Source organism: Mirounga leonina, unplaced genomic scaffold (genome assembly GCF_011800145.1).
Source record: "Mirounga leonina isolate KUSES-001 unplaced genomic scaffold, KU_Mleo_1.0 Mir_166, whole genome shotgun sequence".
Taxonomy (NCBI): domain Eukaryota; kingdom Metazoa; phylum Chordata; class Mammalia; order Carnivora; family Phocidae; genus Mirounga; species Mirounga leonina.
The window spans coordinates 27,163,828-27,191,015 of NW_023270418.1; the positions used below are offsets into that span (position 1 = coordinate 27,163,828).

The 27,188-nt window shown below is 38.8% G+C and overlaps 2 protein-coding genes, 1 long non-coding RNA gene and 1 other non-coding gene across 10 annotated transcripts in view; 2 read left to right on the forward strand and 2 right to left on the reverse strand.

Annotated features, from left to right (window-relative positions):
- LOC118015893 overlaps positions 1-9,945 on the forward strand; it is a 19,718-nt gene extending 9,773 nt beyond the window's left edge. For all 7 annotated transcript variants that reach the window (XR_004680720.1, XR_004680716.1, XR_004680719.1 and 4 more), the window contains exons 2-4: positions 3,561-3,637; positions 4,316-4,407; positions 9,347-9,945. Coding sequence is in view for 1 of the 7 variants with exons in the window: in XM_035012934.1 (XP_034868825.1) it covers positions 3,561-3,637; positions 4,316-4,407; positions 9,347-9,417 (240 nt within the window). In the remaining 6 variants the exon portion in view is untranslated. The remainder of the gene's footprint in view (positions 1-3,560; positions 3,638-4,315; positions 4,408-9,346) is intronic.
- On the reverse strand, positions 188-1,364 carry LOC118015892 (olfactory receptor 10V1-like). Its single transcript, XM_035012932.1, has one exon. The coding sequence runs from the start codon at positions 1,362-1,364 to the stop codon at positions 426-428; it is 939 nt and encodes a 312-aa protein (XP_034868823.1). The 3' UTR covers positions 188-425.
- A 9,660-nt stretch (positions 9,946-19,605) lies between the features above and the next one.
- Positions 19,606-25,914, forward strand: LOC118015894. Its single transcript, XR_004680722.1, has 3 exons — positions 19,606-20,229; positions 22,932-23,046; positions 25,328-25,914. It is a non-coding gene; the product is annotated as an uncharacterized LOC118015894 (long non-coding RNA).
- LOC118016377 lies at positions 22,246-22,349 on the reverse strand. Its single transcript, XR_004680797.1, has one exon. It is a non-coding gene; the product is annotated as a U6 spliceosomal RNA (small nuclear RNA).
- Positions 25,915-27,188: the final 1,274 nt, after the last annotated feature.

Sequence of the window (27,188 nt, forward strand, 5' to 3'; positions counted from 1 at the left end):
CTTTATGAGTGGAAACTCATAAGGAATTATTAGTGCTCTTAGAGGGAACCTCTTGTAATTATTCTATGAGTATATAGGAATGCTAACAGCATGTCTCAGTATATAACCTTGTGAGGAGATAACAAATAAGAATGTCCTTTGACATCACTTGAAGGAATTCATCAATTCAATAAATATGTGTTGACTATCTGCTTTAGCCATTTTAGGCACTGGGGGTGGATCAGTGAACAAAACAAACAAAATACATACCCATTAAGAATTTTCTCTTATTTTAAATGTTAATACCTAACTTTCAGGAGCTTGCTCTATACTTGGGAGCTAGAAATAGGAACTGGGGCCCGAGGAAGTAGTAAATCAGTTCCCCTGAGTTGATCATTTTCTGAAGAAGAATGCCATTTACATGAGCCCAGAAACCCCCACATTGCCTAGTGCAGCAAATGTCTTTTCATTACCTTATTTAGTGCATCTCTCAGTTCCTTGTTCCTCATACTGTAGATCAAGGGGTTCAAGACGGGGGTGACAAAGGTGTAGACAACAGACACCACACGGCCCATTTCTGGGTTGTAGCTAGAGCTAGGGCGTAAATAGATAAGGCTACAGCAGCCATACTGGAGGAGAACCACGGTCAGATGAGAAGAGCAGGTAGAGAAGGCCTTGTGCCGCCCCTCTGCGGAGCGGATCTTCAAAATGGCACCCACAATGAAGATGTATGAGATGGAGATCAGGGAAAAGGGAATAGTAAGGATGATGACACTGACAATGAAGATCATGGCTTCTTGCATTCGGGTATCTCCACAGGCCAACCGCAAGATCGGGAGTACGTCACAGTAGAAGTGAGTGATTCTGTTTTGGCCACAAAATGGCAGGTGGAAAATCAGAGCCGTTAGTTGTAAGGCTAGAATGAAACCAAGGACCAGGGCTCCTGTAGCCAGCTGGGCACACAGCTGCCATCTCATGATGAGGGTGTAACGCAGGGGATCCCGAATAGCTACAAACCGATCATAAGCCATGATCCCCAAGAGGATACAGTCAGCACTGCCCAGAAAGACAAAGAAGAACATCTGTGTGCCACAGCCAGTGAAAGAGATGGGTATTCTCCCCATGGTCAGGAGGTTGACCAAAGCGAGAGGGGCCACGGTGGAAGAGTAAAAGATCTCCAGAACTGCCAGGTTGGCCAGGAAGAAGTACATGGGAGTGTGGAGTGAACACTCTGCCCAGACAGTGAGAAAGATTGTGGCATTACCAATGAGACTGCCAATATACATTAGCAGGAAAGCCACAAAAATAAGTATTTGTATCTCCAGGATGGGTGAAAATGGGTGAAAGTGGAACTGGATGTTTATGGTTTGGTTTTCATCCCCCATAAAGGTGACACATCAGGTTTTCTAGGACAAAAGAAAAAGTATGTTAGGAAAGAAAGTGCTTTGAGCTTTAGGATGAAGGTGATGATACTGTGTTAGCCCCTCTAGCTTTAATAATCTTGAAGATGAGTTTATACTGGGCAGGTCACTCTCTATTCTTGCTTGTGTTTGCCGGCTCACATTTTCAAGAGAGTTGGCTCAGGTTAACTATAAAGCCTGTCACTTTGAGTAAGAGCCAAGTTAATTTGCCCCATGTGGCAACTGAGCTCAGGACTTTGACTTCACTTTTGTTTTGCAAGAACCAGCTGAACTAATAACCCCTGAATTTCTAAACATACACATTGCCTAGCAATAATATACTGGCTGTCAAATATGAAGTCATAATGATCTTGAGTCCAAATCCTATAATATACATTGGGATCATATTGTCCCATATAAGGGGTGCTCCATTGTTCTCTGAAGGGTTATCTTCCTAGACAGAAAAAGAGGTCAACTTGGGCCAGTGCAGCAGCATTGAGCATGATGGTTTCATTACTGGTTTGTGATTGCAGAAAAAACTCTCAGCCTTCTAGTATTTTGGCCCTTAACTGTAGGCACCCCATACTGTTTGCAAACTTCCTCTGTGTTTTTTTTTTTTTAAGATTTTATTTATTTATTTGACAGAGAGAGACGCAGCAAGAGAGGGAACACAGGCAGGGGGAGAGGGAGAAGCAGACTCCCCGCTGAGCATGGAGCCCGACGCGGGGCTTGATCCCAGGACCCTGGGATCATGACCTGAGCCGAAAGCAGATGCTTAACGACTGAGCCACCCAGGCGCCCCGTTTATTTATTTTTTATTTATTTTTATTTTGTTTTTTTTTAAGATTTTATTCATTTGATGGGTAGATTTTCATTTAGGCAGAGCATATAGTCTTGTAAAGTGTGACTTAAGGGTTCATGGAAGGAAAACATTCCTCTTACAAGCTGGCTGCAGCTTACTTAGTTCCTTTGTGTTTAGGAAACATTGTCACTGAAAATCTGCCCATCTTATTAGTACTTATTAGTTTGACTTCAGTTAATTCAGTGCTCAAAACTCACACTGTTTTCCTGTATGAGGAAAATAATCCTCTCTCTCCATCTCCCTGAATCTCTGTTTGAAGATTAGGCTGATGTGCATTTCTGGTCTGGGCATTGCCCTGCTCTGGGCCTCACCACTGAACGGGACCAAGCACCGAATGTAGAGTTTCCTTTAGACTATAGGGAGTAGATTGGGCTAGAATAAACTTCAAAATGAGACTAGAGCATTTAAGACAGCCAGGGCCTTGTTTCACCTTCTTTTGTAGTTACTGTCACACCCATAAACACACCCTCTACCCAATAGTCATCCCATAGGAAGTCATCCAAACTCCTATAGGTTTGTTAATTACTACTTGGATCTGGGTTAGGCTCATCCCTCCAGGAAGGAAGGCTAGACATTTACTAAAGGGATAAAAGTTGAAGGGCCTTGTAAAGACTTTCATTCATAAAATTATTTTTTTCCTGGTAAAATGAAAAATTTACCCAGCTAAAATGAAAATGTGAGCTAAGATGCATGGGGGTGGGAGTGTAAATGAAGAGGGTCAGTTATAATACTATTTTACCTGTCAATAGCACCTTACCTGATTTTGCCAGAATCAACTCAACTTCTCTTTCAGTCCCTGTAAAGGGGAAACACTTAATTTTTTTATTTTATTAAAAAAAATTTTTTTAAGTAGGCTCTGTGCCCAGAGTGGAGCCCAACACAGGGCTTGAACTTACAGGTCCTGAAATCAGGACCTGAGCTGAGATCAATAGTCAGACTCTTAACTGCCTGAGCCACCCAGGCACCCTGAAAGGGGGAATGTTTTAGAGCACTATGCATATGGGAAGAAAAAGTGACATAACCTGGATATAAACCTTGAAGAACAACTGGATGTCTTTATAGCAACTTAGGGGCAATTTGTTATAGACCACTCTATGCTTTTTCAATGTATTTATGTTTACTATCTCATTTAATTGCCTTAAAATGTTCAGTAGGTAGGAATGTAGCTATTAAGACCTCCATCTTGAGGCTGAAGCACAGGAAGGATAATTAACTGACCCATTATCCTTCAGTGATTTAGAGGTAGAAGAGAGACTAGCATTTAGATCTCCTTGTACTTATCAGTGATTACATAAATCTTAGCTTGATTCTTGTTGCAGGACCATGAACCAGTTGTGATCTTCTCACTGACACTCCCAGTGAACTCAGAACAAACCAGCAAATGGCTTTTCTCAGGGTAAGGCTCTTAGATATATAGAAGAATGACTTTAATTAAGCTAGAGGAAAAGATAAAGAGAATTCTATTCAGAACTTGTAGCCAATTCCATGAACTACAAGGTTTGTATGCTAAAAACGCTGCTAATTCAAATAAAACTTGGTGAGACTTGGCTTCGCCTCTAAGGAGGTCAGATTATTCTAGGATTAAAGCTGTGCTTACAGGCACCAAAAGCATCAATCTCTGGTTCCTAAAAACACAGGCATACCAGTTGGTCTGCAGAACTGGCAGTAAAGCCTTGCAGAGTTAAGAATTTGAGTACTGGAGTTGAGAAGACCTGGGACCATCCCCTGTCTCTGCTATTTACCATCTGTGTGACCCTGAACAGCTTCTTTCTGTGCACTTCACTTTCTTCATCTTCGAAATGCAAATAATATCAACATCTATCCCATAAAGTTGTTGTAAAGATTAAATGAGGGAATGACTATAAAGTGATTTGTACAGTATCTGGTGGTGGTGTCATTCCAGGCTAGCTATTGCCATAATTGATTTTTGAAAAGCTGTACTAATAGCCCTGTGTGAGTCTTGCCATAGATAACATGAGTTCTTATTCTGTTATAATAGTATATCAAATCTTTGATGAGCATGTTTTCCTGCTTTTCATTCCCTATGTACAATTACATGTCTTTACCTCCACAGGCCAAGGTGTAAGTATGTGGGTGTGGCATTGTTATTACTCCAATTTGAACCAGGACAATCTAGTCCCATGAGGGAATCCAGTGACTATAAAGGTATTTCCATTTTCATCTGAATTTTCCAGTGTATCTTGACCTTTCTGAATTTTAATTACTATCATTGATGACTTAGGCTATTTATATTATATTTTCTCTTATTTCACATTCTCCAAGAAGGAGGGGCTCATGGCTCTCATATCTCATGCATATCATTGTACACCCAGCACCTATCATTGTACCAGAATACAGGAAGCAATATAAGACTGAATGCATACATGAATGAACGAAGGATTTTTTTTGCTTGTATATACGAGGGAAAGGGAGAACATATAGCTTTGTCTGGGATAGTTTGATGTTCTAGTAAGGAGTAGTTCAATCCTCGTAAGAGATGAAAAATAGTAGGGAACTTATCCAGAATATTTTGAATCTTGGAGCCAGAGCCAAAAGAATTTCCACCTGATTCCTTAGGACCATACAGATTTGTGTTAAATAATGGCATGTTAAGGCGTTAGCCTATTTACTCATGAAATGGTCATTGCCATTCTTGTGACTAGATGCATAGCTTCCCAGTTCTGTTCATTTTGAAGTTGTCAGATGTTTTTCTGCTCTGAACACAAACTGGATATTGTTCAATGCATAGTGAAACTGTTTTGATTCTTTTCGTCTGTCTTCACTTGGACTAAATTGTGAGAACAAGGACCCATGATAAATGGCAGGTCTATAAGTTACTGATTACCTGGAAAGAAAGTCAAAACACAGATCAGAATTTTCCTTGTGGAGCCAGTCTTCCAGACTTTTACAGATGTTACAAAAACCAAAGACAAAGACAGAATATTTATTATTCTAAGGGATAATTAGAATCATCTTATTATCAAGAACTCTGGTGGTGTATCTCCTTTGCTATAATCTTCAGAGTTGGCTCTTAAGCACATAGGTAGGGAATCTGATGCCCTACAAGGCAGCTAAGAGAGATGCTGGAATTGGCTGAGAACTTACCTTCCTCTGGAAGGAGGAATGATCTTCTAATCCAAGTGTTATTTCTAAAGGTTTCCCTCAATCCTCAAGCCTTTATAACTTCTGCAGGGATCTTTGGGACCAATCTCCCCCGGGTGTCCCCAGATCCCTGTCCACAAACAAGTGCCAGGTGGTGGAACAGACCTTGTCATTGTTCCTCCTTCCCAGAAGCCAAACTCACCGTCAGGTGTTTCTATCAAGCACAGTGTCTCTTCAGCAATCTTGCATCTTGCTGTGTTTTAGTTCAAGTGAGGCATTTATCCCTTGGAACCTGGTGTTTTAGGAGGGTTTCACAGTCCACCAGTCAAGTTTCACCTCCAACAGTGGTTTATAGCCCTTAGAAATTCAAAGCAAGAGAAACAAACAACCTTTATCATCCACTGTTTAGTAGCTTTTAAAGAGTTGACTTACATTTCATTGGTAGTTTGCCTTGATGAAGTCACCCCCTTTCTCAGTTGTTTTAAAAATAGTGCTTGGGTGTTATTTTCTGTGATAATGTCATTAAGCCAAAAACCAACAACCAGAATAGTCTTTCTTCTGGAGTAAATCACTGGTGTCATTTTCATAAAGAAAAAACATAATAAATAGTGTATCTAATCACCTAGATAAAGGTTGAGAAATTGAGTCAGACATCTGATTATTATTATTTTGTATTGAAGTATATTTAACAATGTTATATTAGTTTCAGAGGTACAACATATTGATTGGACAATTCTGTACATTACTCAGTGCTCACCACCGTAAGTGTAGCCACCATTTGTCACCATGCAACATTATTACAACATATTTTTTATATTTATTCATTAGAGAGAGAGAGAGAGAGTACACAAGCAGGGGGAGAGGCAGAGGGAGAGGGAGAAGCAGACTCCTCACTGAGCTGGGAGCCTGATGTGGGGCTTGATCCCAGGACCTGGAGATCACGACCTGAGCCGAAGGCAGTTGCTTAACCATCTGAGCCACGCAGGTGCCCCAACATTATTACAGTATTATTGACTATATTCCCTATGATGCACTTTTTATCTCTGGAACACTTGATTGTTTTGAGGCAAGCCCCGTGACATTTTGTAGGATGAAGGCAAAATTTTGCATTAACAGCATACTTCATTGCTGTTCATATATTCTGATGTTCGGTAGACATATCTTTAGATTATGTCTTTAAACTTTTAAAATCATTATTATTTCTTCTCTCAAAAAGTGATTTGGTATCACTACCACACCAGGGGAATATCACCATTATTTTCAAGAGACTTAAAACTTTTCTTTATTAAAGAAGGAGGTACCCCTGAAATTAATAATATACTATATATTAACTAATTTGAATTCAAATTTAAAAAAAAAGGAGGCGGAAGTTGGAGAAAAAGAGGAACAAATTTTGTGGTTTAAAAATAATGTAAAGTAGTGTGAAGTGTGCACATATAATATATAATGTTTTCTAAGTGCTTTTACATTACTCTTTTATTCTCACACTATCTTATGAGGTTGAAATGATCATTTCCATTTTACAGATGGGTCAGTAGAAGCTCACCTAGGCTAAGTAAAGGATAGTGCTCGAGCCAGGGCTGAAATTCAGATTTCATAACCTAAAGTCCTTTTTTATTATATTAAGCTGGCTTTAGTCTGTATTATTATGGCTATAATAATTATTACTGCTTGTTATTAATTAAGCTTTTTGGTTTAATTTTATTAAAACTTCTTTCTAGTAACCTTTTCTCGTTCCACCCTTTGTCTTTCTGATTCTATATTTCTCTTGATCATATAACCTTTAGAAGAGGATCATTTTCATGGTCCCTTGGCTTATAAAGCTTCCTTGAAGTAGAAAAAAATGATTCTTTTTCAAGTTAAAAAGTTAAGCTGAGCACATTGTTTTTCAGTCACAATTAAAACAAACATGATTTCTGTATGAAGTATACAGATCAAATTATTGAACTTAAATAATAGAAAAATTGAATTTTTAACTACAATAAATATGTCCTGGATATAACAATTTTTTAATTGTTATTTAATTTTTAATTGAAGTGTAGGTGACATACTGGTTTCAGTTGTATGACATAATGATTCGATAGTTCTATATCTTACAAAATGCTCATCATGATAAGTGTAGTCACTATCTGTCACCACACAAAGTTATTGCAATATTTTTTTCTCCTTGATTTTATTTATTTATTTGAGAGAGAGAGAGAGACAGCATGAGAAAGAGAGAGAGAGAGAGTTGTGAGCATGAGCAGCGGGGAGAGAGGAGGGAGAAGGAGACTCTCTGCTGAGCAGGGAGCCCAACATGGGGCTCGATCCCAGGACCGTGGGATCATGACTTGAGCTGAAGGCAGACGTTTAACTGACTGAGCCACCCAGGTGCCCTCAAAGTTATTACAATTTTGACTATTTCCTATGTTGTACTTTTTATCCCTGTGACTTATTTATTTTATAACTGGAAGTTTCTACCTTAGTCCCCTTGACCTATTTTGTTCATCCCCCTACCTCCGCTCTACTCTGGCAACTACCAGTTTGCTCTCTGTATTTATGAGTCTGTTTCTCTTTTGTTGTTGTTGTTTGTTTGTTTGTTCATTTGTTTTGTTTTTTAGATTCTATATATAAGTGAAATCATATGGAATTTGTCTTAATAATTTCTTACAAAATATTTATACCTCTTGCTTCCATGGAAACAAACTTTTTCTGAGTATTTCAGTGCTTACCAGTTCTAATATCTGTTTTATAGAAGCCATCACTAGATTTACAGTCATCTTTCTTTGCCATTTAGACCTCAAGTTTTTTTTTAATTTTTAAAAATTATTAACATATAATGTATTATTTGTTTCAGGGGTACAGGTCTGTGATTCATCAGTCTTACACAATACACAGCACTCACCATAGCACATACCCTCCCTGATGTCCATCACCCCCCCTCACCCCCCTCCACTCCAGCAACCCTCAGTTTGTTTCCTGAGATTAAGAGTCTCTTATGGTTTGTCTCCCTCTCTGGTTTCATCTTGTTTCATTTTTTCCTCTCTTCCCGTATGATCCTCTGCCTTGTTTCCACATATCAGTGAGATCATCTGATAATTGTCTTTCTGTAGACCTTAAATTTTAATAAATATTAAATTTGGGAAGCTATGTTCTCCACTAGCAACTGATATTGGCAAATTTAAAAATGAGAGTTAAAAAATCCCAAGACCCAGATAGTATTTGAAAATGTGCCTAGTAAATTATTACTGTAAATACATTGCACTACTAAAACAGGAATCTCATACTAGAGCTTAGAAAACTAAGATTTTTAATTCCGCATACACTGAGTTCATATTAACAGCACATTCCTTACTGTGCTCACTCAATTTCAAGGATAAAGTTTTACAGATGACTATAGTAGCTCACTTTCTTCATAATTCATTAAATTACACATGTCAACTTGGATACTGAAAATTCTCTTAGGAGTATAAACCTTTCTTTGCAAGATAATATTGGTGTTTTCAATAGAGAAAAACAGTAAATTGATTTGAAATTGATGAGCTGATTGTGAGATTCTCAATTCACAGTTGAAATGCATGTTGCTCCTGTTTTGTTTTGTTTTGTTTTGTTTTTTCTTTTAATTTTCTGGGTTGGAGAAGTTGCCACCACATTCAGAGACTCTGAAAAATTTACTTGGAATCAATATATATATATAGTGGTTGTTTTTTTTTTTTTTTTTGAAACAATTTATTGTTCTCTTTCATTGCCTCTAAGGGCATTATGTACAATGAATTTTGGTGCCTGCATTATATTACTTAAAATATTAATTTACATAAAATATTATGCCAAATTATAACTTGGAAAAGTGAATTTAAAAGTAGATATCTTCTAAAGTATGTCTTTGCCTTGCATTCTAGAAACTATATCCTTATTTATATCATCAGCAATTTTCTGAAGAGCATTGTATACTGTGTTTTTAGAGGCATGATAGCAAACTCAATTTTTCTTTTTTTTCCTTTTTTCTTTTTTTTATTTTTTAAAGATTTTATTTATTTATTCACGAGAGACAGAGGCAGAGGGAGAAGCAGGCTCCCCGCGGAGCAGAGAGCCTGATGCGGGACTCAATCCCAGGACCCTGGGATCATGACCTGAGCCGAAGGCAGACGCTTAACCGACTGAGCCACCCAGGTGTCCTGCAAACTCAATTTTTCTATTATATATTTGACAATAGCTCCAAATTTATTTGGTAAATATAACTTGGATTTGTTCTAGCGTTTTTGTTGGGATTGAAAAATCATTGTATATCTCTTGGATGATATAAAAGTTCACTGGCATCAAAAGTGAATTTTGTTACTTTGTTCACAATAGAATGGTCTAGAATGTTTTAGAGGATCTTATGTTTCAATATATTATGTATTCCATACAAATTTGTACCATTGTCATATGTCTCATTCACTCAAATTATTTGTATCTGGATTAAGCTCTTTTTGGCAGACAAAAAAAAAAAAGCTAATGTCCACTTAATGCATACAACACAGTATCTATTATATAGTAGGTCCTCACAAAATAGTATCTCTAAATTGTCCAAATATGAAATATCTCCATATTGTGATTTATTATATATTAAAATTATTCATGTTATTTTTCTGCTCTGTGGCCCACTGTTACACTATTGTTTAAAAACAAAATGATACCTACCATCCAAGACCTTCTCTATAAATTTTTTTCTTCTTAAATTCCATTAGATTTTCAGCAGAATCTCAGTTTTACTCTGTATTCTAATGAGGCCATTTCCTAAATAGGTTCTATACTTTCCCACCTACATGCTTTTGCTCATCTCATGCCATTATACTAGATATATCCTAGGGTCTCTTGCCGTCAAACACCAACCTATCCTAAAATTCTTACTTAAAGAGGTATTTTCTCCATAAAGTCTATCCTAATAGTGTATTTAGGAATAGGCTCTTTAAACTTTCATAGTTCTTTATATAAACCTTGTCTATGATATTATCTTATAGGTAATTGTGTACTTAAAAAATTATTAGACTACATACCTGATTAAGGGCAAAAACAATGGTAAATTTATTTTTTAATAATTCTACACATATAGTTACTCGATAGATACTTGTTAACTTAAATCAATCTTCTTGGCCACAGAAATGATGAGACAGCAAAGACTTGGCGATGTGAGAAGAACAACTTTAGACTAGAAAGCTGTGCTCATTCAATGGGACTCACAGTAGATTTTTGTTCAACAAATATTTATTTTGAGTGTTCTCTTTGTGCTAGATGATGTATTAGCATTTTAAGTGTGCAACTGACCTGAGAGGAGGAGACAATAAACAGGAACCTAGAGGAACTGTCCCTCAAAGATGCAGAACTTTGAGAGAGAATGCAGACTGCTCTTGCTGAGACAAAAGGTTAAGTTTTTTTTGTTTATTTTATTTTAAAGATTTTATTTATTTATCTGAGACAGAGAGAATGAGAGAGACGAGAGCACATGAGAGGGGGGAGGGTCAGAGGGAGAAGCAGGCTCCCTGCCGAGCAGGGAGCCCGATGCGGGACTCGATCCAGGGACTCCAGGATGATGACCTGAGCTGAAGGCAGTCGCTTAACCAACTGAGCCACCCAGGCGCCCCAGAAGAACAACTTTAGACTAGAAAGCTGTGCTCATTCAATGGGACTCACAGTAGATTTTTGTTCAACAAATATTTATTTTGAGTGTTCTCTTTGTGCTAGATGATGTATTAGCATTTTAAGTGTGCAACTGACCTGAGAGGAGGAGACAATAAACAGGAACCTACAGGAACTGTCCCACAAAGATGCAGAACTTTGAAAGAGAATGCGGACTGCTCTTGCTGAGACAAAAGGTTAAGTTTTTATTTATTTGAGAGAGAGAGCCAGCTAGTGAGAGAGAGCATGAGTTGGGGGAGAGGGAGACGGAGAAGCATGCTCCCCGCTGAGCAGGGAGCCTGATGTGGGGCTTGATCCCAGGACCCCTGGATCATGACACGAGTCAAAGGCAGACCCTTAACTGACTGAGCCACCCAGGAGCCCTGAGACAAGAGGTTTTAAAAGAAACTTCACCGGAAAATGGCATTAGTTAATGAGAGCCTAAGAGACAATAGGAAAATCTCAGGAGACTAGATATTGATGCTATAGAAGAGCCAGAGATGAACATATCACATTGTAGTAATGATTAGAACAACTTAAAAATCAGATAGTAAATAGGTTAGCCTGGCGATGGGTATTAAAGAGGGCAGGTTCTGCATGGAGCACTGGGTGTTATACGCAAGTAATGAATCATGGAACACTACATCAAAAACTAATGATGGAATGTATGGTGATTAACAACAACAACATAATGAAAAATATATATATAGAATTGCCAAAAGCCATAAAGAATGCAAACTATGTTCTTCTCCAGAAGACCAGGAACCAGGGACCAGTGCTGTTGCAGAATTTAGCTGGAGGAAGACTGAGACCACAATGGGTGATTATGGGGTTCATCTCTAAGCCAAAATAAGAAGCATTTTTTGGGGGGGGTGACTAAGATTATCTCCAAATGTAAGAGTCCCACCAATCCTGAAAAGAAACTTTGTGCAATGTCTGCTTTTCAACCTCAAATGGAGATTTAAAAAAAGCAACTGAACTTGGATACTCCACAAGTTGTAGCTACCAAGTCAACCTGTGGTTTGAGTTTATTTCATAAAATAAGAAACATAAACTCTATAAAACCTCTACCTTTTCCATTTTGGCTTTGAGAACAGGAAACTTGAAGATATAGGGACCTTTAGAGGGACAAAAAAATAAGTTCTCTTTTATGAAATCCCAGAATGTAAAACAAAACCCAACAAGAAGAAATTATAGAGAGATAGCTTTTAGTTCTATAAAAAAGGAATATCTTCATTAGTTCTGGTTTTGGTAAAATGAAGTAAGCATCATCTACCCTGTCCCTCCCACTGAATGCAGCTAAAAAACTTGGACAGAAAGCAAGGAGCAGCCATCTGAGGGCTCTGAAAAGCAAATAGTAACAGGTAGTTTGGGAAAGAAGGCCAGATTTGGAGGACAGCTGACCTGGTGGTTGGTTTGCCCCTTTTTGTTCCCTCTCCTATGTCCCCTGGCCTGGACTCAGGGCAGCCTGAAACCCAGAAGTGGGTATTGGCATGGATAGACAGGACTCCAAGAGGAACCATCTAGTTCAGACTGGAAGAGTGAGAAAGGGATCTCCTGCTGGTGACAATGACAGCGGTGGGACCCACAGGCACCTAAAATTCAGGGGGAAAGATACCTTTTTCTCCAATCAAAGAACTTGTCTCTAGAAGGTAAGGTGAATCCCTGTGGATTTTTTTTTCTCTCTCCCATCTTCCTGCCATTTGGACCCAGACCTGGGTGCAGTCAAGGGAAATTCCCTTCAGAGTAGGTAAATAAACCTTAGCCTTCTGACCAAGCAGGAGAACCCAGGGAACTGGAAAGTACCAGGCAGATTTTGCAGAGGGAGGATCTCAGGAAAGTGACCTGATAAAGCTGTTTATGAATTCTTGGGCTCACCCCTGAGTCACAAATGGGTGGAAAGGAATCCGAACAGCACACTAGAGACTTTGAAGACTTAGATGGAACTAAGAGATAAACCACCTTCCAGGTGCCAGACTGGCCACTGGGTAGAACACATGTGGAACATATCTGAATATCACATCAAAGGCTTTGAAAATTGAACTAACATTGAAGTTACAACATAAAGGGGTGGAGTGGTGGTGGTCAAAGAATTTCCAACACTTTGAATCTGATAACCAGAGAAATTACTGAGACTAGGGTTGATAGTAACCCTGCCAGCTCTAGTCTCCAGAAGAGAATGAGGATGGGGAACAGATGGTAAAGATTTGGGGATTGCCGTCAATGTTGATCCCTTCCCAACTGGACTACTTTCTAGATCAGTGGCTCTTACGCTGTATTATGTATCAGAATCACATGGAAGGCTTGTTAAACCTCAGATTGCTGGGCCCTACCTTCTCCTACTTCTGATTAAGTAGATTTGCTGGGGCGGGGCTGAGAATTTGCATTTGTAACAGGTTCACAGGTGATGCAGATGCTCCTGGTCCTGGGACCTGCATGCACTATGAGGGTCACTGTTGTAAAATAGTATTGCACAGGAACCAACAGGTTTCAAGTGCATATCATTAATTGGAATTATTGAGAAGCTAGCCAGGATCCTCTGTGACTTTAACCTTTCTGTCTAGCAGTTATGTGTTAGATATTAACCGCCCCCCCCGACACACATACCTTGGCCCCTAACCCTAACTCTAACCTCCAGAAACAGCTACTTCTCACATCTCCCCTTCTTTTTCTTCATTTCCTCCCCCTCTACCCCCTCATCCTCCCTCCTCATTCTTTTTTATTCTCTTTCTCTAGCAACTACTATATTAGCTATTGAAAAAAAAAATGTGATTTTCCTGACCTCCAGGGACAACAAGAACTCCTTTGCTTTATTTGCTTTCCCCTCCCTCTTCCTCTTTCCCTTTCTTCTCCTCCCTCTCTCCCTACCTTTACTCCCTCCTTGTTTTGGATACAATAACAAAACATAGTTGGAATTTTCATCAGAACAATGAGAATTCTCATCAGAATGATGACTCAGAAGAAGCCCCAGAATTTTTCCTCCGGTAATTATTCACAAGTTGTTACAACATGGGACACTGGATTCCATTGCTCATAGATATTGTAATGCCTTTTGGCTCATTTAGTAGTTGGCCACCTACTCCTGAGTTTTCCAGGTGAATAGTGGATCTACGGATGGGATTCAGTGGTTCATTTACAATTTTTGTAAACTGAATATACTGGATATATACATACAGAGATATCAATCTCTAGAAAATCAAACTAAAAATCCCTGTATTTGCAGTGAAGTCCACCACTCAACACTGGATGCTCCTTCTGTACTTTTTTGGTCTTTGGGATTTGGGCAGGAGGAAAAGAACGTGAGAAAGTAACAGGAACTAGTTTTGCCAAGCCCTACAAAGAATAGGAAAGAGTATTTTTGAATGTCAAGAAAGAAAACAAAAACTTTATTTACAATCTTTCTGAAATCAAGAAATGAAGAATGAGTTTTTTTTAAGATTTTATTTATTTATTTGAGAGAGAGAATGAGATAGAGCATGAGAGGGGGGAGGGTCAGAGGGAGAAGCAAGACTCCCTGCCGAGCAGGGAGCCCGATGCGGGACTCGATCCCGGAACTCCAGGATCATGACCTGAGCCAAAGGCAGTCGCTTAACCAACTGAGCCACCCAGGCGCCCAAGAATGAGTTTGTTTTAATTCTTTTCATAATTTTCCATTTTAGAAAAATATCCACCAGTAAACTCTTCAGCCTACCTATATAAACAGCATCATAACACTGTACCTGAATTTAATGACCAGAAGAAGTGGAGAAGCTTTATGTACAAAAAACAAGTTCATTATAGGTATTATTGTAAAACTGGAAATATCTAAAATGTTCAGTTTTGGGGAATGGTTTGACTCTGTATTAATCAGTGATTGCTGCAAAAATGTCATATAACAAACAAATCCCAAACCTAGTAACTTGTAAGTATTTATTTAATGATTTTCTTATATTTTTATTTGGTTATACAGGTGATTTTATGTCAGCTGGGGCAGCTCTGCTTTAGGTTACAGGCTGGCTACGCTTGGATCCAGGCTTTAGATTATGTTCAGGTCTGCTGCACAGATCTTGTTTTGGGATTGATGGGTCAGCTGCTTCCTGGGGCATGCTTTCCTCATTGTGATACAGGAAGGTGAGGGGATTAGTCAAACTAAGCAAGCATGTCTGAAACCTGTGTGCCATCATGCCCACTAGTATTCCATTGGTCAGAGTCACGTGACCAATGTCAGTGGAACCAGCCAATTTACTCTGCCACTGAAGGGATACATGGCAGAGGGAGTGACGACAGAATTGAAAACAACAGTCCAAATCTACCACACTTTTCCAATCACACGATGAGATGTTTTTCTTTTAAAAAAACCTTGTTATTGTGGATAATGGCAAAAATATTAAAGCAGCTAGAAGAGTACAATGAACCCCCATGTACCCATTACTCAGCTTCACTAGTTATCAACTCCTGGCTACCTTTCTTTCATTTATATTTTCATTCACTCCCTTGAGTGGATTATTTAATCTCCTGGATATCATGCCCTTTAGGATCTATCTCTGAGAAAATTTAAAAAAATTGTTAAGATTTTACTTATTTGAGAGAGAGAGTGTGCATGAGCAGGGGAGGGGCAGAGGGACAGGGAGAAGCAGATTCCCCACTGAGCAGGGAGCCCGATGACGTCGACACAGGACTTGATCCCAGGACCCTGGGATCATGACCTGAACCGAAGGCAGATGCTTAACCAACTGAGCCACCCAGGAGTCCCTGAGATATTTTTTTTTAAAAAAGCATAGCCACAATCCCTTGAACTAATAATTTCTTAAGAACATGATAGAAATAAAATTCTATAAGAGAGCACAGGCAGGAATTTCTCTGACATTGGCTGTAGCAACATTTTTCTAGATATGTCTCCTGAGACAGGGGAAACAAAAGCAAAAATAAACTATTGGGACTATATTAAAATAAAAACTTCTGTACAGCAAAGGAAACAATCAACAAAACAAAAAGACAACCTACTGAATGGGAAAAGATATTTGCAAATGACATCTCCCATAAGGGGTTAGTATCCAAAATATATGAAGAACTTACATACAACTCAACACCAAAAACAACAATCCAGTTAAAAATGGGCAGAAGATATGAACAGACATTTCTCCAAAGAAGACATACAGATGGCCAACAGACACATGAAGAGATGCTCAACATCAGTTGTCATCAGGGAAATGCAAACCAAAGCCACAGTGAGATATCACCTCATGCCTGTCAGAATAGCTAAAATCAAAAACACAAGAAATGAGTGTTGGCAAGGATGTGGAGAAAAAGGAACCCTCTTGTGCCCTGTTGGTGGGGATGCAAACTGGTACAGCCACTGTGGAAAATGGTATGGAGGTTCCTTAAAAAATTAAAAATAGACTTACACGTACTGGGTATTTACCCAAAGAATGTGAAAACACTAATTCAAAAAGATATAAGCATCCTTATGTTTATTGTAGCATTATTTACAATAGCCAAATTATGGAAGCAGCCCAAGTGTCCTTCAATAGATGAATGGATAAAGAAGTGGTATATATATACAATGGAATATTACTCAGCCATAAAAAAGAATGAAATCTTGCCATTGCAACAGTGTGGTTGGATCTAGAGGGTATAATGCTACGTATAAATAAGTAAGTCAGAGAAAGGCAGATACTGTATGATTTCACTCATAGGTGAAATTTAAGAAATAAAGTAAGTGAGCACAGAAAAAAAAGACAAAAAAAACCAGCCTCTTAAAAAAAGAACATGATAGAATCTTAGTTATCAAAAACTGTCTATAAAAGGTTTGTAATGACATAGGAAATGAATATAACTTTTAGTGAAAAAAGATAATGTATAATTACACGTATGTTAAAAATATGCTGTACAAGAGATCAAATGGAAATTTCACAAAATGTTAAAAACAGTTGTTTTTTAGTGCTGGGAATAAAGTTAATTTTTAAGAACATTTTATTTTTATCCATTTAAATACTTTAATAATTATGGATGATTTTTATATATTATATATTATTATTTATATATATTATATATTTATATATATTTATTTATATATTTATATATATTTTTATATATTTATATATTATATATTATTATAATATATATAATATATATTTTTTCATTATAATGAAAATAATGTCAAATTTAAATTTAAACATGAATTTAGGTTGCTGGGCAAGTCAGGTTACTTATATGGATATGCAATCTTCCCCGATAGTCCTATTATTAGTTTACAGAAAAGGAAGCATACAAAATTAGAAACAGTAGCATACTTGCTATTGGAAGATCTTGGGCAAATCACTCAAACTGAGTGTACTCTTCATTTGCCAAATGAGCATAATATAATGACAAACTAGGAACAGTTTGATCTTGAGGATCAAGTGCATATGAGGACATTCTGTAAATGGAAATTTGCTATACAATTGAAAAATATTATTAATATTTCTGAGACCAAATTCCTAGCTAGAACCAAGGTTAATAACTATAATATCATGTTCTAGACAGCAGGCTGTGGGAAATTGTTGTGTTCTTTAGTTTCTTATGGTCAGTTGGAAAGAGCACTGGGCTGATAACCAGGGTGGCCTGGGTTCTAGGTCTGGTGTTGCCGCTCACTAGCCTGGTTACCTTCTGAGAGTCCTTCCTACTTTTTGTTGTTGTTGTTGCAAAAATTAGGAAGCTGTGTTAGATGATATCTAAGGGCCCTCTATATATCACAAATAATTGTTGGTAAAATGACTAATGCAAAATTTTGGAACTGAAAATTAATTTTTCACAGAAGGCATAATACCAACATTTGCTTGCTGTCGTTAGGTTCATTTGTTTACTGTCTCTGTAGGTTGATATTCTGCACTGTGTGCAAATTTGGTGAGAGGAAATGGACCAATTAAAATGTGGAAGCCAAGTTTTCATAAAGCAGATGACAGAATAGATCATGGAGTTTTATATTTAGAGTCATGCAGTATATCCAAACAGATTATTTTGGGAACCGTTACGCTGCCTTCAATGTGAGCTGGACTTAATCAAAACATTTAAGTTGAAGTTTTGCTTTTGTTCCTTACTAGCTAGGTGATCTTGGGCAAATGCCTTAACTATCTGGATGCTCCATTTCTCAATCTCACAAATGGGTATCATAATGTCAGTTTAATAGGGATTCTGTTAAAAGGATAAACATGATAATATTCTTGGAATAGCTTTATATATGAAAAAGTTCTGTATATAGCGAAGTCTCTATTTGATGTTCAAAAGGGTAAGTCATCTGGAAGTGTAGCATTGTCTGTTTTCATTCATCTTAATGAAGGAAGCTGGTAAAGGGAATAATCAAAGCCCATAGGTATTAAGAAAGAAGTGAACAAAAGAAATAATTAGTTTCAAAACCTGGACAAGAACCAGAAATGGAAGTTGGAGTTTTGAATGTTGACATTGGAGCAAGAGATTTGTCAGGAGACCAGGCTTCAGCTCAATAATTATCTGTTCACCAGCTTCATTACCCTGGGCCTTATTAAATGAAGTTAGGACCTTTAGGGATATGTATGTGGGCATGATATAATAATTCTCAAATGATACTGTGTGACCTTAAGGCATAATCATCAGACTCAAGAATAAAGTTGAATTTGTTTATTAACTCTAGCAAAGAGAACTCAGATAATAACTGTAAACAAAGACACCGCATACATCTAAATAAAGGATACCAGTCCCCAAATACTGGGGTCAATAGTTGAGAGATATTTTCTTGTTTCATGCATTGGCACAACTCATTTTTAAGACTGCACAATTTTATATTCTTTTTCCTCTTATGTCTTACAGAACCATGATTGATTATCATATCTTGATTATTTTATTCCTCAGATTCTTGATACCTTGGGAAAATAAATATACTGTCTTTCCTAATGATAAGATAAACAATGCTATTAGCTCCTCATGGCAGTCCAAATGTGAACCTTGCTCTCTCTCTCTGGTGCTCCTTTCCAATTCTTATCCTGGGAAACTCTAGCTCATCTCCTCATATGCTCCAGTACCATATCTGTGAAGGCTTGGTCGGTTACTCCATGCTGCAGTCCACTCCCCTCCGTGGCTCTCACAGCACTTTATTCATATTTCACTCTTAGCCTTTGTTGCATCAAATCATGGTGGTTTGTTAACATGTTTGTTACCCCCTCTAGACTACGAGCTACTTAGAAGAGCATGTCTTTTCCCTCTTTAGGTCTCAGGATCTCATCTAATATCTGATGTTGGGTATGGGATGAAGTTAGAAGAGAGATAGGAGGCACTCAGTGCCTGAATTCTTGATCTAATTTTTGACCCACATCTCTTCTCTGAATTGGATGTATGTTTAAAAGACCAAGCCAAGTGGTGCTTGGGTGGCTCAGTCAGTTAAGCGTCTGCCTTTGGTTCAGGTCATGATCTCCAGGTCCTGGGATTGGCCCCATGTGGGGCTCCTGGCTCAGCAGGGAGTCTGCTTCTTCCCCCCTCCTCCCCGCTCATGTTCTCTGTCTCTCTCTGTCTCAAAGGAATAAATAAAATCTTAAAAAAAAGACCAAGCCAAGAAAAGGAAGTCTTGTGATGATTATTCTTCTCTTTCCTTGTTTTCTATCTCCCCCATTGCTCCATTCCTTCATTTTTTTCATCTTTCTTCTCTTCTCATCTGTAATAAGTAAAAATATTCACAGTCTAAAAAATAAAGCAATGAATTATAACCTATTCATGATTATATGCTGGTATAAATATGTAACTAAATAAAAATTTAAATGAGAGAACATAGAAAAAATCTCCCATACAATACAATTCCAAATAATTTATGTAGATATTCCCCCCTCAGTTGGGGGAGCATGACTCCCTACTCTGTAAGTGTGGGTTGAATATGGTGACTTCCTTCAAAAGAATACGGTATGGAAAAGGAGAAAAGAGAGTAAGTTTACACTGGAGAAACCTGACAAATACTGCCTCTGCCATGTGATCAAAGTCAACATCAACAGTGAAGTCATGTTTACAGTATGTACCCTTGATATAATGTGATGAGAATGACAGTCTACCTCTGCGTCTTTCTTCCAAAAACCTGTAACTCAGACAAATTCAATTTGAAGGACATTCTACAAAATACCTCACCAGGAGTTCTCAAACTGCCACAGTTATCAAATATAAGGAAAGTCTAAGAAACTCACAGCCAAGAAGGACCTAAAGAGACATGATGACTGAATGTAGTGTGGTATCCTTGATGGGATCCTTGAACACTTGGACATTAGGTAAAAAAATAAGGTAATCTGAATAAAGTATGAGCTTTAGTTAGTAATAACATGTCAATGTTGGTGAATTAGTTATGACAAATGTACTATAGTTGTGTTAACAATGGGGGAAATTGAGTGCAGTGTGCACACATTCAGTCTTACCTAAAGTGGATATTCCCCGCTCGGTTACTTCTTATTCCTTCACCATGGTTACTGCCTTCATAGCAACTACTGTAGTCTATCATGATCTTTTTTTATTTGTTTACTGCCTGCCCCTCCCATTAGATTGTAACCTTCACAAAGGCAAAGATCTTCTCTGTTCAGTCTGTTGCGTTCCCACTATGTTGGAGGTTGCTATACATAGTAGATGATTAATAAATAGCTGTTAAATGAATGAAGGAAGGAATTATTGATAGTTGTTACCAAGACTTGAAGGATCATTGCAACTGGAGCAGAACTAACTCATTACTTTATGTTATAAATAAGCCATACTTCATGCATTCTCTAAAGAGAGGTAATAGGGAAAGTACCTTGATCTAGGCTCCATTTCTCTCTCCCTCTCTACCTCTTGTCTCCTTTCTTTCTTTCTTTCTTTCTTTCTTTCTTTCTTTCTTTTTCTTTCTTTCTTTCTTTCTTTCTTTCTTTCTTTCTTTCTTCTTTCCTTTCTTTCTTCCCTACTTCCTTCCCTCCCTCCCTTTCTCTCTTTCCTTCCTTCCTTCTTTCTATAATAAAAAGAATAATTTCGCCAAGCATCCTGTGAAGGGTAGCCTGGAGTTTCTTCTTGGAAGGTGTGTAAATAAGGGTGCTAACATGCATTTGTTGTTCATGCTGGGAAGTTCCTCACTTCTCTTCATTTCTTAATTGAGTCAACTGGAAGAAATACATATTATCATGGATGTATACCATAAGAGACTCAGACTTTTGCTATTGAGATGTTGTCACTGAAGCAGAAACACCTAGGTACTATGGGTAAAGAAAGTCTCTGTGCACAGCTGGGGGCCTCCCCACCTCCTGGGATCACTGAAAGCAAGGGTATGACACAGAGGCTGGGAATCCTGAAAGTCACAAAAGAATAGTTGGATGATACACCCTGGGCGTAGTGTGTCATCCTACATGTTTCATGAAGAGCAGTGGTGGACAACTAAGAAGGATGGTACTTTATATGGTCTGTGTTAGTCTTTGAAGTATTTCTGTACTTTGATTGGTGTGTTCAATTTCTTCCATTAGGTTATTTAACCTGTAGTTTTCCAGATGATTTTTTTGACTGCCACCTATTCACTGTGGCAAGTTTTGTGAGATATTCTAAGACATATTAGGTGTGGTCTCTGCCATCAATGAGGTCAGCATCTGACTTGGGAGATAAAACACAAGGGCATGAAATGTGAGTAAGGTCCAATGCGAGACTATCCCTTGAAAGGGATGTTATCGTAGAGGAGGGAGGGATAAGAAAAGTCACACAATGCTTCACGTGGAGGCAAAAACTGAGCTGGCCCTGAACGCATGGCTGTAAATTAAGGATTCATAAATTAATTCAATATTTTTGAGATCTCTAGGCATCAAGCTAATGGAGATAGTTTCTTCCTCCAAAGAGGTCACAGTGTACTTGAGGGAGATAAATAAGGGCACTACAAGTGTTACAGGTGCTGTGATGGAGTTATACACAAGGTACAGAGGGAACACGGGGGATGGTGTGGTCACTTGTCCTCGTGTGGGGGTGGGGAGGGTGGTCAGGAAAGACTATTTAGATGAAGTGTCACTGAGCTGAACAGCTCAATAAAATACAGTTCGTATATGTTACCACAGTTACAATTCTTTTTCTTGTGATGAGAACTTTTAAGATCTCCTCCCTTAGCGACTATCAAATGTACAATACAGTATTGTTAACTATAGTCACCATGTGGTACATTGCATCACCAGGACTTATTATTTCAGAACCGGAAGTTTGTACCTTTTGACCCACTTCACCCTTTTTGGCCAACCCTTCATCCGCTACCTCTGGCAACCATGAATACATTCTCTGTATCTATGAGTTTGGGCTTTTGTTTTTAAAAATATGGAATGCTTCATGAATTTGCATGTCATCCTTGTGCAGGCACCATGCTAATCTCTGTATCGTTCCAGTCTTAGTAAACTGTGCTGTGAAGCAAACACTCATTTCTTTTTTTTTTTTTTTAAAGATTTTATTTATTTATTTAAGACAGAGAGAATGAGAGACAGCATGAGAGGGAGGAGGGTCAGAGGGAGAAGCAGACTCCCTGCCGAGCAGGGAGCCCGATGCGGGACTCGATCCTGGGACTCCAGGATCATGACCTGAGCCGAAGGCAGTCGCTTAACCAACTGAGCCACCCAGGCGCCCCTCATTTCTTTTCAAATAATGAGAAAGTCATATGGCAACATCTGACTTTAAAAAGACCTCAGAATGAAACCACCTTTGGGAGGGTGTGTTTCCCAAGTCAGAGACCCAAAGAACCCCAGCCCTCGGACTTTCTGTCCTACTTGGGAGAAAACAAGGATAACTGCTATCCCATTTTGTCATGCCCACGTTGTTCATTTTCACTTGCTGATTGAGAAGCAGCTAAAATCTATTACTGTGGGGTAAAAGCACCACAGAAACCTGTCCAAGGTGAGGACAAATGGCCCGAGAATTGAATAGAACTCAGGAGAATTAATGAATCAAAGTCAGTGCTCTTAGATATCTTAGATACTAATAAGCTTAATCCTCTTATTTTCTAGATACTGGGACAGAGGCTTGAAGGATGATAGTGACTTTCCCAGCTTACGGCTTCTAGAAACCATGTCTCCATGTCTCTGAATCTCAACCCCATGATGCTTCTTCCAGAGAACTATGGTAGATGCTCTGATGCCCGTTGCAATAACCCATAACTCCTCTCATCTTTCACACCCCCCACAGGTTTCTCAGACATCCTGCTTTCCTCTGTCAGCCCTATCTCCATGTCCTCACCTGATTTGTTTTTCTAGTGTCTTCTGACTCATTTTTTTTTAAAGATTTTATTTGAGAGAGAGAAAGAGAGAGAGAGCACAAGCAAGGAGAGCAGCAGAGGGAGAGGGAGAAGCAGGGCTCCCGCCGAGCAGGGAGCCTGATGTGGGGCTCGATCCCAGGACCCTGGGATCATGACCTGAACTAAAGGCAGACGCTTAACCAATTGAGCCACCCAAGTGCCCCTCACCTTTTCTTCATTATCCTCTTTCCTCTGCTTCTAAACACTGCAATACTGTAAAAGGATGAAAGAAACCTGAGAGTCTGTTTGGGATTTTCTTCTGGGTGTAATTGCAGAGTATGCCTGTCCCTTTGGCTCTTTATTATTATTATTTTTAAGATTTTATTTATTTATTTGTCAGAGAGAGAGCGCGTGCACAAACAGGGGAAGGGGCAGGCAGAGCAGGCAGAGGGAGAAGCAGGCTCCCCGCTGAGCAGGGAGCCCTATGCAGGACTCCATCCCAGGACCCTGGGATCATGACCTGAGACACTTAACAGACTGAGCCACCCAGGCATCCCTGGCTCTTTACTTTTGGAATGAAAAGGAACAGCATCAATAACATCCCCTCTGCAGCAAGTGAGAGTTACAAATTCTCAAAATTTTTCTATGAATGATGGCAGTTTAAAAATACCCTTGTGGGTGCCTGGGTGGTTCAGTTGGTTAAGTGCCTTCGGCTCAGGTCATGGTACCAGGGTCCTGGGATCGAGCCCCGCATCGGGCTCCCTGTTCAGCAGGAAGCCTGCTTCTCCCTTTCCCACTCCCCCTGCTTGTGTTCCCTCTCTCGCTGTGTCTCTCTCTCTCTAATAAAGAAATAAAATCTTTAAAAAAATACCCTTGCTAAAATTGGGTTAAATATAGCAAATTATATGATATTCTTTTAATATGCAGTAATAATAGTTACCCACTTCCTTCAGATGGATATTTTATAGTTCCCATTTGTATTTTTTTATTATCTGTAAGTCTTAGGGAACATAGGACTTACCGATATAGAATCAAATAAAGCATTAAAAAATTAGTAATAGCAATAAATGTTTCAAAAAAGTTTTTAATAAGAATGGACATTTATCAGTAGCATTAAAAAAAACCCTGAAAACCAGAAAAAAATTATCTCCAAAGCTAGTCCTGTTCAATTCCACAAATATTTATGGAGTACCACCACTGCTAAACGAGCAGTGAAGGATAAAAATGGTAGAAAAAGGGTAGAACACAATCCTTTTGTATAAAGAACATACAATTTTTATGAGCGGCAAGGCACTCTCCCTAGGTGTAATTTATCTCTTCATAGTAAATCAGCTGAGTCTAATAAATGCTAGCCACTGCACTAGGTGCTGGAAATTCAAGAATAAATGGCATATTCTCCATTCCCAAGATACTCACAACTATTGAATGTTTCTTTTCCCATTCAGATGAAGATATAAACGAAATGTATAAACTACCAGTGGGTTTCAAAACAATAAGCCATCTCAATGCGAATCCCTAGTAAAATTCTGGAAACGCGTGATTAAATAAATAATTCGTAGGCATTTTGAAAAGCCTGGTGATTACTAAGAAGAGCCTGTATGAAGTGACCCAAGATAAATCGTGCCAAATACACTTTCCTTTTAAAATAAGGCTTTTCATAACATAATAAAATAATTTTAAAATTTTAAAAACTTTAAAAAAGTAAAATTTATTTGAGAAACAAAAAAAAAAAATAAGGCTTTTCAATGGTTAGATTTATATCCGTACTGTAATGTATTTTGATTGTATGAAAAGATTTGATAGGCTTTCCATGATATTCTTCTTGGAGAGATGGTTTATTACAGATTGGATGGTGAATTGGTTATTATTATTTTTTTAAGACTTTATTTATTTTTATTTTGAGAGAGAGAGAGAGAGAGAGAAACAGCATGAGAGGGGATAGGGTCAGAGGGAGAAGCAGGCTCCCCGCCGAGCCGGGAGCCCGACGCAGGACTCGATCCCAGGACTCCGGGATCATGACCTGAGCCGAAGGCAGTTGCTCAACCAACTGAGCCACCCAGGTGCCCCAAGAATTGGTTATTTTTTGATGCAAAATATACCAGTTCAAACTTAATGACTTACAATATCAATCATTTTCTTGGCCCATGTTTCTGTGGGTCAACATTTTAGGCTCGTTCGGCTGGGTAGTTCTTCTGCCGGAATCACTAATGTGACTGCAATCATCTGGAGGATGGACTGGGGTTGGTCTAGGGAACCTTCTTGATGGCCTATCTCTAGGTGTTATCCTAGCCCCAACATCTTCATGTGACAGTCACAGGGCAGCAAGAGAGGACAGACGCCAAAGGGTAAGTGTAAGCCTCTGCTTGCAATATATTTGCTAATGTCCCATTGGCCAAAGCAAGTCACATAGCCACAGGGGAAGGGGGCGGTGGTCATATTGTGACAATGTACCACCAATGTTATTAATTGAGCATATTTCTAGCTAGTTGGACAATTCCCAAATGGGAGGACTACCATAGATGCTCACTTGTTGTATTTTACCGTGGATATTGGTTAATGATTTGGACAAAGGAAATGAAATATGATTGTAATTTTGACCATGCCACAAAACTATGATGAATAAAATCCTGAGGATGACTGTGGCAATTAAAACAAAACAAAACAAAACAATATATCAGTGTTAAATGAAAAGTCCTACAGGGGCATCTGGGTAGCTCAGTTGGTTAAGTGTCTGACTCTTGATTTCATCTCAGGTCATGATCTCAGGGTGGTGAGATTGAGCCCCTTGTTGGACTCTGTGCTGGGTGTGAAGCCTGCTTAAGAGTCTCTCTCTCCAGGGGCACCTGGGTGGCTCAGTCGTTGAGCGTCTGCCTTCGGCTCAGGTCGTGATCCCGGGGTCCTGGGATCGAGCCCCGCATCGGGCTCCTGGCTCTGCGGGAAGCCTGCTTCTCCCTCTACCACTCCCCCTGCTTGTGTTCCCTCTCTTGCTGTGTCTTTCTCTGTCAAATAAATAAATAAAATCTTAAAAAAATATATCTTTAAAAAAAAAAAAAGTCTCTCTCTCCGTCTCCCTCTGTCCTTCCGCCCCCACCCCCACTCATGAGTGCGCTCACTCTCTCTCTCTCTAAAAAAAAAAAAGTCCTACATGTATGTTAGTAAAATAAATTGTGATCAGGCAGAATTGAAAGTCAAATGAAATGATATGGAGATTTTATTTGATACCAAATTTATGAGAGGCTAAAGTGATCAAGGTCAATTGATAGAAATGTAGTTCACAGGTCATGATAAGTAACAGTTCCCCAGAACAAAATATTCTCAGTGCATTGTGTTTATTTCTGGGTGAAAATTTGTAGAAGGATATGGAGCTAGGGAAAATCTAGAAGGTGACTGGTGTGAGAGCATTTAAATATGATCTCCTGGAGAGAAAACTGATGGAGTATTTGCTCTAGAGAAAAGAGGACTAAAGACTTAAGGAAGATACAAAATCTGTCCTAATACTTGGATACTTGGGAGAATTGTCAGGGAGAAGAAAGCTCTAGAGGGTCAAAATAGGATCAGTGGGAGGAAGTTGCTTGTAGATGGACTTTAGCTCAAACTAATGTGTGGTACTTTAACAACCGGAGTTGTCCAACAAGGAATGTGGTGTCTTCCAAGTGAATGATCTCTCTCCTTGGAAGCTCAAGCAGAGTCTGGAACACTGAGATGGTGTAGAAGGGATTCTTGAGGAGTCAAGATTCAATGAGGCCCACTTCTTTTCCCGTATTTTCACTTACTAAATTAAATAACATTTTCCTCCATTATTATTACCCTTTTTATTGCTGGGGTGCTCTTTAAAAGTTATGAACAGAATCATGAGTTTTCATTTTGGTTAACAAAACAAAAACATGTAAAAAGAAGAAAAGAAAAAGTCTCCCTTCCTTTGGCCAACTGCAAAGCCTTCCTTCTTCCCTCCCTCCCTCCCTTTCTCCCTTCCTTCCTTCCTTCCTTCCTTCCTTCCTTCCTTCCTTCCTTCCTTCCTTCCTTCCTTCCT

Excerpts from the sequence above, each read along its gene's own strand:
- LOC118015892 (XM_035012932.1), bottom strand. The coding sequence starts at position 1,364 with ATGGGGGATGAAAACCAAACCATAAACATCCAGTTCCACTTTCACCCA.